Below are 21,059 nucleotides of genomic sequence, written 5' to 3'. Positions count from 1 at the left end.
ATACAATAGTCGAGTTCCCAGATGCCTGGGATAAGCACACAGCTGACCCGAGGAAGAAATAAAATCAAGAACTCGTACTTTAGGACAAAATAATGAACAGATCACATGAGCCAGCTGTCTCTATGTTCCTTCCATTCTTTTGGCTACCCCTACCATAAGCTAGCAGATCAGATATATACGGTTTTATAATGTTATAGAAAAATGCACAAGCGATCGTGACAGATAAATACATTCTTGTCGCATTCTTGAATCAGATCTGTCTGGGTTTCTGTAACAACAACATCACAGAGCCAATAAATATTGCTTTTCTTTAATAGATTGGAGAACTAAACTGAATTATTCAAGAGCTTATTCAACTGGCTATAGTCCACAATGTCTATCTAAATATTGTTTCAGTTATTTAAAGGCATAATGTTGGGGTATGGAATAATATAGCCTAGTCGTTGGTTTCAAAGAGTTTGAGGATAAAAACAAATCCTATCTACGTTGCTCCTGTAATAATGAAATTGTCCTGCAAAGTGTTCAGTATACCTGCAGATAGTACCCAGCAAGCTACATATTTAAGGTGATTGCTAGGATCATGCCTGCTAGTCCATAGAATTGCTACTTTGTCGAATTTTTTCTTTTTTTTTTTTCTTTTGAAAAACTGTAATTCATATTAGAAATAAATTGAATGACTGACTCCCGTGTATGTAGCCACAACCTGGCTTAGATACAAAGATCCAATTCAATTTCTCGTTCTCGTAAGTAATATAAGTTTGCAACTTGGCAATCAGAATTTGGAAATCAAAGTTATTGTTATATCCTGGCGATTTGAACGTTCCAATAGGTGAAAGCAATTCTCTTTAGAAGAGAATAAAGCAATAAGGCATACCAAACCATATGTATACTGCTTTTATTTCATTTTGTTTTCGTTACTCATATAACCACCATCAAATAATTTGCCAAACTTAAAAGAACCTCCTGTTGGAAAACATCTGTAAATATGTTAGGATTTAAACCTGGGCATTTGTAATAAATAATAATAAAAGAGAGTCATGTTGCCCATCTGTTGTGATTATCAAAGTTTGGAAGTCAATGGGATTCTTAACGACCTATAGCTTGTATTGTTTTTTTGTTTATGACATCATTCTACTCACTTGGATGTCTGAACCAATCACTGGCTTAATAATACAAGTGAGCTAAAATAGGGGAAGAATACTCACTGAAAACTTGAGATCTCCTCTTTCTTAATATGATTTGATATTGTGTACTGAACTGTAAAATGTAACATATGAGAAAAGTGACAGGTCTGCTTTAAAGAAGTATACTATTAATAATAACGGTGTAATTAAATTTGTACAATGTATGGCACAGGTGTAGAATTCCAGGAGGAAAAATCTAATGAATTAAACGTTTTCATTCATTCATAAAGCTTTTGTTTGTTTTATCCATGAAAAAAGGAGTAGTAGAGCCTTCAGTCTAGATTGAAGTCTTCCAACCTTCGGGATAAAACGTACATTGAAGTGAAGCCTAAATTGGATATTGCTGTGCCTGAAGATAAAGTGGTCTGTTACTCTACGTTTCCCGAAATTGGAAAATTATTTGGATGCTGATCTTCATTCATTATCACATGCCTTACTTGTTTAATCTGCTTTAATCAGCAAAATGTAGCACAATTAATTTTGTGTACAAAGTGGGTGCTCATTTTCATATGTACAGTAGCTTAATGGAAATTATCACATGAAATATTCAGCACCAGTGGACCCACAATGAACTCCAGTAAAATGTGTATTAGCATATTTTCTGAAGGCACAACCCACAGCCTACATCTTGGATAGAAACTGGCGAACCTGACATCACTTAATTTCATTATATTTGTGTTTTTCTTGTGTTTATCTGAATTTAATTTTGTGTTCCATTTTTTATCTTAATATTTATATTCATATAACTAGCACTGCAAAGAAACAGACAGGTCAGTAAATGCACCAACGCGTTCCACAGTCATAAATGCTAGCATCTAGGTATGGACAATTCCCTATCTCTTCATATTACATTCTCAGCTTTTTTAGGTATGTATGTGTATTTCCCACATTCAAACAATAATCCCAGCTCCTATAGTTAAGGTTTTAATCCTTGCAATTTTTACATCCTTGTGTGAGAAAACAGAGGAAAAAAAGATAACAAATGAAAATCAGTAATTTAGTTGCCAAAAGTTGTCCTGCAAACAGAGGACCATCAAATGATTTTTCTATATCCATCCAACAATTTAGTCTAATATATTAGAGAAATGTATTTCTTTGAAATAAGCGTACAAGGAGCTAATCAAGATTAGATGTGAATGATTAAATGCAGCTCAATTAATCAATGTATTTCTTAACCTTGAGTTACGTGTGGCCTAACAAGATAAATGTAAAATAAAAAAATCTGGTGGGTAGAAAAATAAATGTTTTATTAGTATACTAAATTACAATGCATATACAGATTTTTTAATAGGCATTGGGATAGTGCAGGCTATTTTACTTTGAAATTGTGCTAAATGTCAATTAGAAGCTAAAAAGCCCAATAAAATTTTATTGTATGTAATAAAGAGTATAGCTTGCTGTTCCTGAAGGCAGTACAATTTTGTCAGTAGGAAGACTTTGTTGAACCAAAAGCAGGCCATTTATGTATAGAAGAATTAATATCAAGAACACACGATATTGGTCATAAAACTTAATAGCTTCTTTTTTTACTTTGGGTTTTATACCTTTAGTCAGGGGACACGCTATATTCCACACTATATCTTACATATTTTTTTACTCTCTTTTTTTTTTACTTCTTATCTCATATTATCAAATATATATATATATATATACATAAATATATATATATATATATATGTATATATATATATATAAATATATATATATACATATATATATATATATATATATATATATATATATATATACATATATATATATATATATATATATATATATATATATATATATATATATATATATACCGGTATATATATATATATTTCTTTTTTCTTTTATTTATTTAGTTTTTTTTTTTTTTGTAGTCAGTGCATGTGACACATATAACATTTACATCCTGACCTAGGAAGAATATTATAAAATGGGAAAAATAATGAAATAGAAGCTTGCAAAGGTCATAACGTTACGTCTGAGAAGTGCTGTTCACCTTTTAAAATACAAATGCCACTTGATGTGCCTTGCCTTCACGTGCTACTTATCACAATGTACCATATACGCTGGCAATTTATCACTATAGCAGACATTAACAATGGTTAGGTACATTAGACAGAATCTGGTTGTTCTCAGAAAACAAGACAAGCTCGGGGCAAAAGAAAATGGCAGGCCACATTTTTTCCTCCTTTCTTGGAATTATTGCTATGTTTAAATATCCCAGTCCGTATGGTATATTATAGAAAGTGACGGCAGATAAGAACCAGTAGGCCCTTCCAGTCTGCCCAACCATTATTATGTATGAATTAAAGGTCTTCTAAGGTGCAAATAATTATCATTAAATATCAGCATGTATGCATGCCTAGGAATATAGATACATAGAATTAATCTGCCCTTGGCCTTGTCTTAGATCGGATAGCTTTCAGCATATCCTATGCACGTTTAAATTAACACACTGTATGAGCCTCTGCCACTTCTGATGGGAGGCTGTTCCACTTCTCTACCACCCTATAAGTAAAATAAATATTTCTCATATTGCATCTAAACTTCCAACCTTCTACTTTTCCATTATGACCTCTTGTTCTTACATTTCTCCTCCTTTGATTTAATTGATAATCATTGTATCAGCCACTACCCCTTCTGATAGGAGTTGGTTCCAAAAAACCTCTATACATTACATCTAAACCTCTGACCCTCTAGTTTCTAGTTAATATAAACACAATCATAATATGACATTCCAATATATTGAAAAGTTATTATATCTTAATTTTCACGCTTATTAAGTTTGACTTTGCGAGTGTTTGCGCAACCTTTTAGGGGGATACCAGGGAATCTTCCAAATTTGCTAACCCTTAGACTCTTACAAATATTAATAGTATAATTTGACATAACATTCAACATCTGAAAATATTTGTTGGTATATGGTTCTAGAATAGTGAACTTATTATCCTTATTAGACGCTCATGGCATTCAGAGAGCCCACTTGACTTGATTCTGTCAGCTTGGCAACTGCCATTAAAACAGATCATTTTTTTATTTTTTCCTATATTCTCTGAAACTCTCTCTTTTGAATTTCCCCCTTTACGTTTATACATAATAATACACATTATTATAGCAACGATACTATGGAATAAGTCATATTAAGTGTGGTTTGTGTAGTCTCTAGTCGGATCACTGAGCATATTCATAGGTCAAGAATATAATATACCTGGGTCCCAAATGCTTATGTTATTCTACATTGTTTCCATGAATATATTGGTCCAATAAATCGAATCAAAACCTACTAAAAATGACTGCTCTCTCTGGTACCAGTACAGTAATACATTTTATCATATGATGTGAACTCTTATTCTCCGGAAACATAAATCACCTTTAAATATGTCATTGTGATAAAACGTATTTCATAAAAAAATGAAAAAATGGTGAAAAAAAGATATTGCCTTGTTTATACAATAAATATTGTGATATACTAACAATCTGCACACGATAACAGGAACAAAGCTTGAATTGACAAAGCTTGAATTGAATCCCTGATTACTGCCAGTGGTACCCAGAACATTTAGTTTACTTGCCTTAAATCTACATTTAATGTAGGATATATTATCTATCTGTAACAAATGTAGTATAAAAAATGACTATGCAAATATTAAAAACAAGTACAAAGCCACGTTAGCAACTAGATGCAAGGTTGGATCTCAAACTGTTGTTTTCTGGTAGATAAAATTCTGATTTATAGTGGAGCACAGTATTGCAGACTCTTTATTAATAATAGATGTTGTATGTACAGACCTATATAGTTTCAGGAAATAATTTTAGAGTGCTTTTTATTTGAGACGTGCGCTGCCTTAGTTAATTATATAGTTAAATAAGAGGGAAATTATTTTTAAAAATCATATTTTATATTATATACAGTATATATATATATATTATATTATATATTATTACATTATAATATATTATTATAATAATAATAATATTATTAGTATTATATATTATATAATATATATTATTAAAAACTGTGAAATTAAAGGTAAAATGGCAAAAGACAAATCATCATCACACATTTATCTTCATAAGTAAATTATTTTTATGGTAAAAAGTTTAAATAAAAGATATATATATGTGAAAGCTTTTAATGTGGTAATAATATGAATTTAAATCTGTACTAAAATAATCGTATCATTAATGGACACATACATTAAATATAACTGAGCAACTCATAACATTAACCTAAACTGCATCACCAGCAATTAGAGGGTAAGACAAGTCATTGTGCACATATTTATAGTTATCGAATATAAAATGAGGTGCACTCTAACATGGACATAGTAAATCTATGGAAATTATACTAATGAGGTTGCTTTCAGAATGGAAATTTTGCTAGATTTGTACAAAATCCAGAGCTCAAGACCACACTAACCTTAACAACTGTCAATGCAACATGTCCCGTTCCGACCACACATTGAATCCCCGCCACTTGGCACACGCCATTAATAAACATTTTATACTTTGTATTCTCCCGTACTTTGTATTTTATACTTTGTATTCCTTGTTAGCAGGAACAGTCTTCTTTGGACCTTTTTGTCTTTCTTTTCTCCCCTGATGTCCCTCTTTCCTAGGAGCTCAGAAGGAGAATCTATCACTGAACGTACTGTCCAAAACTGCCCATCCTAAAATTAAATACATACAGTAGTTTTCTTCCACAAAGGGATCTAGAAGCTGATTAAGGACTAGATTTACAATAAAGCAGCCTAGTAATGTCCCTAGACATTCACTTATAAGCAAAATGCGAGAGCCTTAGGAAAATAATTATATATATATATATATATAATAATTATATATATATAATTGAAAATAATCATATCATTTTTTGCTTATATTTGGGATACAGAAATGGAAACTTAAATTAACATGCAGAATTTGTCAGTCTTCTTTTAAAGTACAATATGTTCTTGAGACTACACAACCCTAAATCACATCTCTCTCTCTCTCTATCCTCTCGTATTATACCTAAAATATGATTCTTTCTGTAAGTGTTGTTACTGTCCAAAAACAAAAGTAGGGGAATTTGAACTTGATGAGTGGAAAGGTCCACCTAAACGGAACGGTTAACTTTTTTCCTGGGAATTCTAACATCTCATATATTAAACACATATAGTTTAAATGTAGTTATGGAACACTTGTCTCATCTAGTCTGCCCTTTTCATACATGCTAAAACCCCCAAACCTTCGGTTCCTTATTTGAAGACACTCTGACCCATATGTTTTTATTTTATATAAAAAGGCTAATTCATGTTCTAGTGTGATTATTCCTTTCATCTACTTGTCTCTTGTATCTGCTACTATTGTGTGTTCTTTGACATTACTGATTTACACAATTTTCTTAATTAAAAATTACATTTATTGATATATAAGTCTGGAACAATATCTGTTAATCATCTACATATTCTTGTTGACTACCTCCGAATCTGGTTGTAGAAAACCATTGAAAGCCCCAAATTATTAAATTCTTTAAATAGATTACATTGATATCTTACCTCATAAAGTCTATTGCTAACTGTAACAGCAATAACAATTCCTTATAATCCGTTAAACCTTTTTAACCTTTTAAACACCAGTGGCTGAGCTATTTAAGACTTATTCAACAAGCGGGAATATAAATATCCCAAATTAATGTATTTTCTTCTGCAAATTCTACCACTCTAAATATTAAGTCTCCAAGCACTTCATCACATATATTTACATTAAGAAGCAGATAATTAAATTTAATGTAAATGATAAAACAACTATACGTTTGTACCTATGTGTTCCATATATAATACAGTTACGGTATTCTAGAAATCGCGCACCAAAAAGATATTTGAAGACTCAACACTACAGTATATATTTTTCACACTGTGAGATATATTTCCTAGGCAACCTTATTTCATTTATATTTTCATGCCTATGAATCTCCATCTCTCCAGAGCTTCTTGTCTTTGATATTCAGTAACATGCGCATAAAGCTATTTTTCTTTAAATTTCCACTTCAGCTTATTTTAGATTTTATTTCACACTCCGCACACTAAAAAAAATATTGAAATTTTCTTGACATAGAATTCTTGACAGTTATCAGCATTTTATTTCCTACCTAATCATTAATTGCGCATCAAGTTTACAGATTTTATTTTCTATATTTAAGACTAAATATATGCATAAAAATGTAACTTTTAATGATATACATATTGGAAAACACCTTATTCCCTAACCTAGTGCCCTAACACAATTAATAGATTACAGAGGAGGAAGGACCAGTTTAGAGGTTTGGAACCTTAGGAGGAGAACGGCTGCACCTACAATATATATAATTTATCTTTTATGTTACTGGGTATTATAACGGAATTTTAATGTATATCAATAAAAGTTAGGTTTTATATACAGGATTCTAACTATTTTTTCTGTTGCATTATATTAGTAAAAAGTCAGACAAATTGATTTTGAGATTATTATATTTTTTTTGTTGGTTTGAAAAAAAACCCCATTAGTATGGAAATGTTTAATCCTGTAGTTCCATAATGATTTAATTATGATGGTTCAGCTATGATTTGTTCTGTTTGTTGCCGAGTTTCTTATGTTCTCCCTGTTCTCTGGAACTCTGCCAAACAGGGTCAAAAAGGTGCACTCTGGTGCTAATAACACAGAAAATCTAATTTAGAATTTACAAATAGAGGATCAGACCTAGAATGTGCATTCACGTCACTAGAAAATCTGCTTTCATGACATTTAGAGTCAGTGGTATGCCTCTGAAATCTCTGTGTCAAACGGAGCTCTGCATTTCTATCCTAGGAATCATTAATCTTCATAGGCATTTGAAAATGACAGCATTTATAATTCATTGACTATGCGGGCCTTGTTATAAATAAAAAAAGATTTCATTGTGCAAGTTTATATAATAATGTGCAACCACAATGATCACAACTACAACTAACTTTATACATGACATAGTTAATTTCCTTCAAAAGCTGAGGATGGATTAGTTAGAACAACAGACCAATAAGAGTCATAGACAGATGGATGGATGGATGGATAGATGGATAGATGGATAGATAGATAGATAGATAGATAGATAGATAGATAGATAGATAGATAGATAGATAGATGTGCATACGGCTGTCCAGAATATAAGAAAAGGCCAAAGGCTGATTAAGGTTTGAGTCTTGGCATCAGAAATAACAAAGAGACTAGATGGGCCGAATGATTCTTATCTGCTGTCTGATGATTTTAGATTTCAAAAGACTAAAACACTAGGTACTCTTAAATGAAACAATATTTTGTCCTTTATCCACAAATGTTTTTCCAAGAAGGCTGGGGGCAGCAAGCTTCCTTTACACTTGTTTCTACAAACACTTTTTGGTTATTACCTGAGCAGAGAGACAGAAAGGAGGTTAATACCTCGAAGATACTACATTACATATTTTTCATTTTCCTTCTTTCATGAAGCAATTTAGAGCACTTTCCTACTACCGACTGGTTGTTTCAAGTAGCCAATGAGCAGCATGAAACATCTGACCATGTAGGGGCTTTCTGCTGCAGCTCTGAAGCTCCAGCTTCTCCCTGTGGTATGTATTATTTTTCTTTTTTTATTGGTTAAATGAATGTATATGAAAGTTCTACATCCATTGTACAGCACTATGGAATATGATGGCGCTATATAAAATAATAAATTATTATAACAGTAATAATAATAATATGCATTCACTGTTCGGGGGGGGGCTCCCTGGGACGCTGGTATGCCCCTTTAAGCTAGATCTTAGAGGTCATCCGAAGGTCGTTACATTTTCTCATAATATCGCAATGAATAGACTGCCATCTTCAAATTACCTGTCTGGCAAAATGAATACATCTTTCACATATTAATCACTGTGAAAACATCAGCATACATTAGCATGTGTAAAGCAACATTAATAAAAAGTAATGTTATAAAGCTCATCTATTTTGCAGTTAACATATTAATTCTATTTCCAAAGGATTATCATTTTCATAAAAGCTCAAGGCATCTTTAATGTGTTACTTTGAAAATGTTAAAAATGATATGCTTTGTAAAGCAAAACTCTTCAAAAGGCCCATGGATAGGGGAAGCTCAATGTTAAAGGCTTCATTTGTCTTGGGCAAGCAGGATCATGTTTAACACAGAAATCTTTAATATTGATGCAAAAGTTGACCATATTTGCCACTTTAGTGGCCATGGCTTAAAATGTAATTTTTTTGTATGTATTTTTTTTATCCAGCCAGCTTGTACAGGGAGGATCAACATGCAGAGGTGGACTGGAGATTAAAATAGTCATGCCACTTTAAGGCCGACTGCCAATAAATTATGCAAAATATGGCCACATATATCCAGCTGGCAGTTACACACTGCAGAACCTAATCCACCTCACATGGGGCAGTAAAGGAAAGTGCGTCTTCAGGTACTGGCCAATTGAGCAATTCACAGTCTAGGCCTGATGTCAGGTATGAACACTACTTGTGCAGCCAATGCCTCTTGTGTTCTACCTTTTCAGTTAATATTTTCTACTTATGTATTGTATAGCTAATATAATATGTTTATTTAGTGAGCTTAAATGCCGATTCCATTCATTAAATTTATATGTATTTGAATCTCTGATTATATAAAATATATATTTTTTCTCCTGTTGCTGATTGCAAACTCATGCGTACCTGAGAACATCCCGACTCTGTTTATCGTTTTCAGGGGAGTGGCTTATTAAGGGGTGGGGTTACACATGTACATATGCATGGCTAGCCACACAAGGGGCAGGGCTAGCCCCATATACAATAAATGTTATTGCCACTCCCTTGACCCAGAGAAAGAACACCGTGAACTGTGTTCTTCACCCGGAGACTCCGAAGTGTTTCTTCACCCGGAGTCTCGAGGCAAAACATGGAGCGTTGTTGAGTATGATGGTATGGCCAGCTAAAGTTATTACTTTTATAAATTCAGCTTGGTGGCAGTGATGCCAACAAATAAAAATTGAAAGAAAGATATATTCTTGCATTACAAAAGCTAGTGATAATATATCTCTAAATCAATCCGTTGTGTAGTAGGAATATGAGTATTATCTACCAACGCAGATGTAGTAATACATTAAGTAACAAGTTGATCCCTGGACGAAAGATGAGTGGTTTAGTTCAGAAAGAAGCCAATATGAGTCTTCAATAATTATGAGTAAAATAAATCAGGAAAAAAGGTTTCATTATATAGAGAGATAAGGAAATGCTACTACTGAAGTACCCGCTGTGTTTAAGTACATTGGTATCCTTGTTCTCAGCAATTAGAACTGACAAGAAGCAGTCACACAGTTCTATAGGTTTGTTTCAAGTTGATGGCAGGCATTTAATCTATGCAATACAATGTTCATCTAATTACACTGATGGTGATATCAAGACAAGAGAAGAAATTGTACAACCTACTCAATTAGGCTTAACAGTGAAAATAATCTGTAACTGAAAGATAATGACCAAATAGCTATGCAATTACATGTTTTTTGCTTTTTTTTTACTATAAACTCTTTTATATTTGCTGCACCTATTTTGTGATAAACTTGGGATAATTCATGAGATGAAAAAGACAGCTATTATAATTCTGTATGGAGGGGGTGTTTTAGACCCTGGGTTTAAAAAAACAAAAAAACACTTTACAATTTTAAAGAAAAGAGTCTACAGCTTTTAGCTGAATACTAGACTTGGGCTCTTCGTGACTTCTTCAAACTCTTCGTGTTTGTCTTCGTGGGGAAAAAAAATCTTCGTATTCCACGAATATTCGCCCGTTCCTGTGTTCGGTTCGGGCGAATATTCGTGAACATTCTTCGTGTTTGTTTTTTCTTTGTTTTTTTGTAGAAGGGGTTAATACAGGGTTATCACAGCATGCACTATGCAGCAGCTTTGGCGCCAGGATTTTAAAGGTCCATATGAGCAACTCTATTGGTCGCTGGCAGGGGCCTCCTCTGCCATCAACCAATGAAGTTCACCTGATCCCATTATCTACGCAGCATCGCAGGGGTTAACAACAGCGGAAATCCGTAGGTTCGCCGTCAAGAGTTAAATGTCCATAGGAGCGACTCTATTGGTTGATGGCAGACTTGCTGGTGACCAATAGAGTCGCTTGTACAGACTTTTAAAATCCCGGTGCCGAAACTCTGCCGGGGGAGACCACTGGTCTCCCCGCTCCAAGAGTTAAAGGTCCGTACGAACGACCAATAGAGTCGCTCGTACGGACCTTTAACTCTTGGAGCGGGGAGACCATGGTCTCCCCAGGCCAAGTTCCGCCGTCAGATGTTAAAGGTCCTTAACTTCTGACGGCAAACCTACGGATTTCCCCTCCTGTTATATACACAGCAGGGAGATTAGTAAACAAAGGCAAACACAAAGATTCTTCGTGTTTTGTGTCTTCGTCTTCGTATCCGATTTTCCACCGCCATGTTTGTTTCTTTGTTTTTCGGGCTGAACAACGAAAACGCACCCTTCGTGTTCGTTTTCATTTTCACCCGAATAAAACGCACAAGTCTACTGAATACCATATTGTACAAGGTTAAAGGTTGAACCCACAGCAAACATCAACAGAACTCTGTAAACACTTGACTTGCATGTGGCCAACAGAAATCCAGCAAAATGATATATATCCCCAGTATATATCACATGATACTCACATATATATATATACAGCCAATACACTGTTTCTTGCAGTATGCTTACACCTGTTTGGTAGGCCTCATATTTCACATTTGTATTATTTGAGTCTGAGACTAGCTTAGCGCACCGACATTTTTTCTTTTCCCTGTTTATATATATATATATATATATATATATATATATATATATATATATGTAGCACTTCCCACAAAACATACATTGTAGGTTCTATTTCTGGCCGTAGTATTTTTCATACTCTTATTATTCATAATCTATCTCCACAAACTGGATCTTCACCACTAAATTCAAATTACCTCTAATGCCACATCTGGAAACATGGAGTTGTTGAATATTGTGAGAAGAACTCACATACTCATTATTTTTGCAACATAATTGTTCAGCTATTTTAGAGGAAACTAAATATTCTAAAAACAATAGATGAAGAGTAAGTCAACCATGAATTATATACGGACACATTTCAATTTTTTTTTTTTTTTTAAAACAAACATTAAACCTGAATTAAATCTAAATATATGTAGTGTATATATATATATATATATATATATATACACCAATTTTTCCACATTCAGAAGTCACATCTGGACCTTGTTAGGTAAAAATTGTGGTCTGCAAGATATTTCATGTTCCATGGAAAGTATTCAGCACAACAAGAGAGCATTGCGCCCAAGTGACTCGAATAATGGAGATCAGGTGGTATGGTTAAACTGATGATATAGTCATATTGACGTTGCGCAGTTTCTTAGAATTGCTAATCAGACAAGGCTTATATACAGGATATAGAGTGGGATAAACATTTTGTTTCAGTAACTCTGAATGGGGTTCTTGTGAGGGGTGAGTCCCTATAGTAAACAATATGTAAGTTGTTTAACACTGTAGGGACACATAGTATGTTTGAATCAAAAATAAATATATATATATATATGTATATGTGTAGAAATCTAACAGGTAGGAATTACAGCAAAGGGATTAGTGAGGGATAGTAGACGTTCAGCTGCACACAGCTGCTGGATTGTGAATCATCAAGCAAACTACAATCTGTAAACAACATTATATGTATTTATTTGGTGCAATGTAAGATTTGGGGAAAATGCCTTGCATTCTTTTGTATTCTACTACAATTTTACTGCATTTGCAGTATTTTTAACAACACAGAAATGTATTTATTTTTTTGTTGAAAAAGCGTTGCACGCAAAGACTGAAGTAGGGCAACCATAGTTTAGCTCATCAGTTTATATAATTTATGATGTACCCAAGACAATTCTTTACTGTGAAATTTAGTCACTATTAAAAATCACACGTTTCCATCTAAACACCATTTTATAATGCCTTGGGGTATAAAAAGAAATTTGCCATTTTTTTAAAACTTTTAATTGACCTGGTAGCCTTCATTTTCTGAACACTAGCCGCAGGATAATTAAACATTCAGTATCTTGGCATTGAACAGCTCCCAATATTAAAAGCCATTTTTCTGAGTATGGAAGAAAATGTAGTCTATTACAGATGGCAGCATAGTGAACATCATAGTAGTACCTGTTAAGGGGTATAAAAGAACCCCAAATATTACATTATGTTAAACGACCAGGATACTTCACAAATCTCAGCAATAGCATTGTAGCTACTGGTGTTTTTATACATCCCACCATCATTGCCATAGAGATTTACAAAGTTAAGTTATAGAAATAAAAGAATCACAGAGATTATTTTTAAGGAATGTTTCTACATGCACCCTTATTGTAAATGTGCACCTGTTATAAGCAACCATGAAAGAGAAATAACATTTTTCATTGTTCTGCATTTATTGCTACAAGGAGAACATATGTGATATCTCAGCTTAGAAGGCTGAAAATGTTATTTTTGTATCACTTGATGAAATATACATTGTCTAGCGGGAGACAAAATGTACATTTGCTGTATATCAAAAATATGTTTTTTATAGATTCAATGTTATTTTTGTAGTGTGATGTACATGATAGTAAACCTATCACAAGTAATTGAATAGCAATATTAACTTACACTGCAATGGGAAAAAATAAAACAGATAAAGAAGAAGAATTATCTTAAAATGTAAATTCAGCTGTGGTTTTAGTCATGACAATGGTCTGACATGGATGCATTATTTATAGGTTTCTACCTGAGCACTAAAATAATAATAATAATAATAATAATAATAATATAATAAGTAGGGTAAATACTGATATTTTGTCCTATTGCAATCCATGGGAGGACTGTTATTCAATTACATACGAAAGATGTATTGCCAGTGTTTTCTATTAGGTTCGGCCAATTAACACCAAAAATAACTGTAGGCTGTAGCTGCTGGATATTCATGGTATATATATAACAAAAAAAAAAGAAACATTAACAAGTAAAGATCAATTCCAGTTAACTTGAAAAAGCTGTATCGTATTCTAGACCTGAGTTTAATGAGCCTCACACAGAAACTGTTCAGTTTCTAAACTTTAAGCTGAGAAAGTATTCCTTCTGCTTTTATATGTACTTTATAACAAATCTACATATATTTATTTTTAAACGCCAAGTCACTGTTCCAAGAAATGACATATTGAAAGTATATAAGTAAAAGAAATGTAGAAAATTATTCTCTAAAAAACCTGACAAACAGGTAATCGCTTTTATTAAGAATTCTGCAATGGTTGGGCATCTCGTCAGAATGGAAGACTTCAGAATTCCCAAGCATATTTACAGCCATCTTGTGGGCAATAAAAGAACACCTAGATGATAAAAAGCAAATGTTTCAAGGACGTCTGCAATCTCACCTATTAATTGGAAGGAAAAGGCTTGGGACAAAGGTATCTATAAGTTAAAACGGTGAAACACATTTCGATATATAAGGCACAGTGCCAAGTTATAAATGAGTAGTTGTTGAACGTGAAGATTTTTCACTGTTAACGTATTTGTCCAAAAGCTCGCTATTAGGTTATTTACTGAAGCAGACGTTTGCAGGAAAGTTGCAGTTTTAATGCAGTTTCCAATGCAGTATAAAGGGTCAACCCCAGTGAGTTTCCCTTACAAGAAAAGTTAAGTAGGCCCAGCATAATGCATAGTTAATATGGAGAGATTTCTTTAAAGTCACCTCGTTGATTTAACACTGCATGCAACTTACTGATTAATAAATAAAGATATACAGTACATACACATACCTGGATTGCCCTGTCTAAAACGCCTAAATAACACTACTCTGAATTCCAGATGTGCAATGTTTCCAATGCAGTGTAGATTTCTTGAAACATGCAAATACGGATTCACGAAAGGTCTCAAGCTGTGCAACCCTATCCATCCTGTAAATAAATAGTAGGATTGCGTGTTGGTGGTCCATATCACCTAACCATTCGGTTTTGTGTACATTTCAGATTTCAGGCACTGCCCAGTCTAGCTGCTCCATTGTCCCACTTTTGCAGGGAATGGTGATCATAGATCACCATTACTAAGCACTGAGCAGTACAAATGTCCTCAATCACATATTCCAAGTTTCCACCTTGAAGTAAAGTGCTAAGAGTCATATCATGGAGCTCCTCTTCAAAAGAGTGTGAGGTAGATGGAAACTCAATGCTCTGCTCCTTGTCCTATACTTGGCCGCACCCCATCTACCGATGCCATTAATTAGCATTGGCATGGTGTAAACTTCTTCCCTTATCTAGAACATTGTGAGGTCAAAATATCACAATGACTATACATTATTCAGGTCCAAGAAAAATCTTATCAGAGGAGAAGCCCACAGGGTTTGGTCCTTGATAATGCATAATGAATTAACTATTTTTCATAACATGATATATCATACTTTTCTTGTCCATATAGACAAGAGCTTTACACAAAGTTTATAGGGTCTGGAGAATCCAGCCCAAAATGAAAGATGCATGATTTGCCAGACCCCTACCATTTTTTTTATTGAAGGATGGACATCTTTGCTCACTTTAACATGTAATTTATCAATAAGTCATCAAACAGCTAACTTAGTGAGATTTCTCAGTTAAAAGTCATTACTTCAATGAATCTATATGGAATGTTGAAGCTGATATTCTTTATATACTTGACAACACTTGAATTTGCATGTTTTAAAAAATATATTAGATTAACTCAAGAATTCCCTACTTTTCATTCAAAAAAGGGTTTTCATGTATGAAAAAAAATTATCATATTTTCTTTAAAGGTAAAGATCAAAATATTTATAATATATTTTCATATAGTATGTAATCATTTCATGATTAATCAGCTACATTAATTTAACTTTAATAAATGACCTATAGAATATTTTGTCTTTATCTACTACAAATACTTTGTTTTTAACATCTAATATTCAAATTAATGTTCCAAAATACGGTATATGGTATTGTCAGTTTAATGAGTGTTTAAGTGCATATGCTAGCCTTTTCAACTGTTTCTACATGAAAATAATGACTTTTCTTTCCACAGTATTTAAAAAAAAAACAAAAAACAAATTACTACATTTCATTGGGCATGCGTCTACGAATTAAGACACTGTTCTGAGAAGCTGCATGACGAATATGGAAAACCAATCTGATGAAGATACAAACATAACTTGAATTGACCTGCGTGTGCGCTTTCCAGTTAATAAGACCACCTGTCCAATTTAAATGGCTCCAGTGTCCTTCTTCTGACATTCAGTGATAGGCGCCACCAAATTACCTAGCTATTTAATTGGTTACTAAACCTCAGCACCTAGTACAATCTAAGGGGGGGTTGAGTGGACAAGGTTATTTATGGATTGATGTATTGATTTAGTAAGACTGTAATATGGGAAAACATCAATGTTCACATTACTACTTCTTTCCAACTCGGATTTTAAAGGCCCAGCAAAGAGAAGAGTATTCAGCACCTATAAATTACTTGGATGGTATTGAATTAAATGAGCAAATTAGACAAAGTAGAATGATATTTTTTGGTATTTGCCTTCTTACTTGCAATATATATATATATATATATATATATATAATCCATGTACTGTGGTTGATGATTTGGACCTGTAAGGTTCACAACTACTTCGGTCCTGTTTTACAATTTTTTATAAGTTATGAAGAGATCACCTATGATCTTTATAAGTATTATTATTTAATGATTCATGTAGCGCCATCATATTCTGCAGTGCTATACAATGAGCAAAACTACGTATTTTAGCACAATGTATTTTTTCTTTCTATTCCTTTCAAAAATTCAGTTTCCTTTATTATATCTTAAGACGAGAACTCTGAATCCTTAAAGGCTTATGAGACATTATATTTCCTTGTGAGATATAAACATTAACATAGCCATACAAACGGAAGCCCCACACATATGTTACATATGATGTGGTAGACAACGGACTATCATAAACTGCAGTTCCAAAAAAATACAATCATTGTGTAAAAGGAAATTTGTCCAGAAACTCTTGAACTTTAGGAAAGAGAATAAGTGTGAGATACACAAATCCAAAAATCTTTGGTCGGTTATCATCTCATGAATTTGCTTCTAGTAGTTACACTAATAATTAAAGCATCAAATACCATAGTGTGATGAAGCATAGCATACATTAATATTGAAAATTCTGAGAAATTCAGCAGTTTATATACAGACTCACCTTGCTATATGCTGCCTTTCCAAGGGGTAATGCATAAATCTTCAAAAACACTGAATATTCTTTCTTTGAAGACAGATGGAATAAATTGATTTAAAAAAATGCTTTTTTAATTAATGTGATCTACAGAACTAAATTTTTTTATTTTCAAAAATCTGCCAAAACATATTGGAAATGAACTTATTTATTTTTAAAGGACTTTTTTGAGATGGCATATGTCGACAGCAGCAGGAATATACATGTTGATGGCTTATTTAATAAGGAGGCATATCTGAATCTCTGCAGTGATTCATGTATTATTAATTCTACCCTCAAAGACTAACTGTATGTGCTTTAAATTAACATATACGTTGCATTGCTCTTTCCTGGTAAACAATAGTCCTCTCTTTCTTAATTAAGGGTGGCGAAAGGTTCAACGCATAATCCAGCAGTTGCCTAAATCACTTGGGGTGTGCTATATTCTGAAAGTTGCCCTTGTAGCCATGCTAAAAGCTACAATGAGAAACATTAACCCCTTAATGACAAAGCCTGTACATGTATGGGCTCAAAATGCATTGATTTCAATGGGTTTAGGGAACGCCCATTGTCGTTAAGGGGTTACAAAAATATCATATGAGGCATTCTGCTGTATTATATATTATTGATTACCTACTGAAGTATTTCATCTTTCTATTTTCTATTTAAATGTTGATGTGCATTGTTTAGCTTTACAATTTATTTTATTTTTTCTTGCATTCTAGGTCATAAGTTGGAAGAGCTTAATTTTCTTTTTCAGACGCATTGACTTGCCAATTACTGCAACAGGCCACTATACAACATTCTGTAATAGGTTATATTTATAGCCACCATTATAGCTATCACTACGAGATTATTATTGATAACAGACAAGATGTTTGTTTAGCTTTGTCCCAATCAAACCAAATGTGATAGACCATTACAATAGACTGGCTGCAGCTTCTCTTAAAGATTAGTATTTTTTCCCTCATCCAGTATAACAGCTGGGTTAAAAGACCATAATGGTGGTATGATTTGAGGGGAAAAAAGGGAAAAGGACATGGCCAAATAGAAAAAAGTGGTCCGTTTTTGTGATACGAAGAACTCAAAGAACATGCAAGTTAGGTTAATCATTATAAAGATGAATGCTTGTAAATGCCATCATCTATAGGGCAAATCTGGAGTTCCTTCACAAATGTATATATGTTATGGACATGTTTATTTAAAGTACATACAATGGGTTAATATTTTAGATGTCTCAGATACTGTGTGTGTGTGTGTATATATATATATATATATATATATATATATATATATATAATTAGTTTTTTTATGTGGAATCATGTAATTGTGATAAATAGCCAATGATAAGAGGAATTGCAATAACATTTATACATACATTATCTAATTTGAGCCATCTAGCTATTAGCAAGGCCGCAGGTACCACTCATGCTATCTTAAATGCATATTAAACAGGCTTTCCTGATCCAGAATGACTTGATTTTACCTGGCAAGGTTACTGGCAGTTTATTAAATAAGCAGAAATTCCAAATGAGGTGATACAGACTTTGACAGTTTCTGCAAACTGACATTTTCATTTGCATGGATTCTCGCTGCAGCCCATCATGCAGATATATTGCTTGTTGAAACCTCATAAAAATCCAGTTTCTCCCAGAGCTGTGAGCATGAATATCTAATGAAGCATAATTATACAGCTTACAGTCTACTGCTTTTCTATAAAAAAAAAAAAAATCAGATGGTTCACATTTACTGTAGTAAAATAATAACCCACAAAATAATACATTTTGCCAACCCCCTAATGATCAATGAGTATCGCCATTAGCATTAGTCAAATTCAATTAGAGCTTTTTTGGTGAACACCTTAAGGAAATGTAACATTTGCTTCATCAATATCAATTCCAACAAATATGTTAAATACAATTCTGATATATAAAAATAAAAACAATGGATTTCAGAGAATTCCAGATGACAGATACACAGTCATAGTAACAATACAGGAGCTACCGTACTGATGCCCACGGGGGGGGCAGCATGGGCTATAGTGGGCCCTGACTGTTGTGCGAAGGAGGGGTAGGCTTTTTTGGGTGGAGTTCGGGGAAGATTATATAAGTGGCTGCTTTCCCGGGCTCAGGAACCATTCTTGTGGTTAGCTTACCTGGTTGCGTGTCCCACCCTCACTCCCTTTTTCTTTTGTTTGTTGGTTTGTGTCATTTTTGTCACAGTCTGTGGGGCGGCAGCTTGCCAGGTATCCAGGGGGTTAATGTGGTGGTAAGTGAATGGTTGGTAACATCTGGTGGGAGGTTCTTTGCTGTCAGTGCTGGGAACCTCAGGTCAGGGTGGGGGCATCTGGGTATGTCCCTTCCTTAAGTGGTATTTGGTTATGGTACCTGGATTACTTGGCAAGCTTGGTGTGTTTATTGTGTTTATTGTATATATTTACATGTTGGTGTTTTGAGTCATTGTCCTGGTTAACTCACCTATGTTTATTGTTTCAGGTTTTGGCGTGACAATGACTCTAATAAATAATATTAGCTGTGGCCTTTTCTTATCCATATTCTATGGTGTGGTGTCATTATTGGGGTTTAATGGGGAGCGAAGCCTAGCCCGGAAAATCGAAGCTACAACAGTCATGGCATGACACACATAGATGACGTCAATCTCTTCTGGGCCATCTGAAGAATTCGTAACTACTTAAAGACTTGAAGTTTAAATCTTGCCATGTTACGAATAGACACAACCACTTACATAGCTATGGTGGGGCTAAGCCAGAGGATGCTTGAGTCCAAAAAAAATCAAAACCTTTTTCCTATTAGAACTGTCTGGTTTTCTACAAATTAAATTTCAATTTCTGCAAATCCATGAGTATGGTGATGAATTTTTCAATGATCACTTAATTTAACAAATGTTAAATGTTAATGCTTCTGGCTAAAAAAATAGCTAGAAAATTGGTTCTTAGTAAGTTATTCTTTTTTTCCAGTTCTGCCTGAGTTTGGATGTTTTATTTCCAAATTATTTACCCAATAGTTTGAAATTTTAAATTATATCTTCAAGCGCAGCAATATATATTTTTTGAAGGATCTGCAACACTGTATTAAACAATGGAGGATTTGGAAGTATATCTGACATAACTTACAGAACTCCTCCAAGCTTTGGAGGCTTAAGGTCCTGCGCCATGGATCAATGTCAAAGTACCAAACATATGATTCAGATAAAAGAATGACTTTGAAGCTAGGGGCAGCTTGCCAATTTTAAACTGGAGTGGTTTGCAACTTATCACTAAATTACTCCAAATGGCTCCAAATACTTTTGGACACATTGGACTTGAATCATCATCTGGGATAACTATATGACAAGTTACAGACTAACAACTGTTGCATAGATTGCAAGGAGAAAAAAATCAATAAACAGAAAATAGTGATATTGTGATAAAACGTATTGCGATATTGTCAACTTGCTTTCAGTCCAACGTTTGGTGTCTAGTATCTCCAGTATTAAATCATGCATGCACTTACCCTTAATGTAAAAACATTGCCTAGTTCTATGGAACATGTTCTGAGTATAGAAGCTCATCCAGTGATGTATTCTGGCCTAGG

At 33.6% G+C, this 21,059-nt stretch overlaps 1 protein-coding gene across 3 annotated transcripts in view; it reads right to left on the bottom strand.

Annotated features, from left to right (window-relative positions):
• The window catches only part of LOC149289826 (interleukin-1 receptor accessory protein-like 1), a 496,443-nt gene that overhangs the window by 292,109 nt on the left and 183,275 nt on the right, over positions 1–21,059 (bottom strand). Inside the window, exon 5 of one of the 3 annotated variants that reach the window (XM_089490310.1) lies at positions 5,715–5,723. The exons of the other annotated variants lie outside the window; for them this stretch is intronic. Within the exon in view, the coding sequence (XP_089346436.1) occupies positions 5,715–5,723 (9 nt within the window). The remainder of the gene's footprint in view (positions 1–5,714; positions 5,724–21,059) is intronic. 3 annotated transcript variants of the gene reach the window in all.

Source organism: Sceloporus occidentalis, unplaced genomic scaffold, assembly GCF_023333645.1.
Source record: "Sceloporus occidentalis isolate IW3139 unplaced genomic scaffold, rSceOcc1.0.p SCAF_43, whole genome shotgun sequence".
NCBI classification, from domain to species: domain Eukaryota; kingdom Metazoa; phylum Chordata; class Lepidosauria; order Squamata; family Phrynosomatidae; genus Sceloporus; species Sceloporus occidentalis.
Note: the sequence above shows the minus strand (reverse complement) of the source record. Positions and strands in the feature narration are given on the sequence as shown.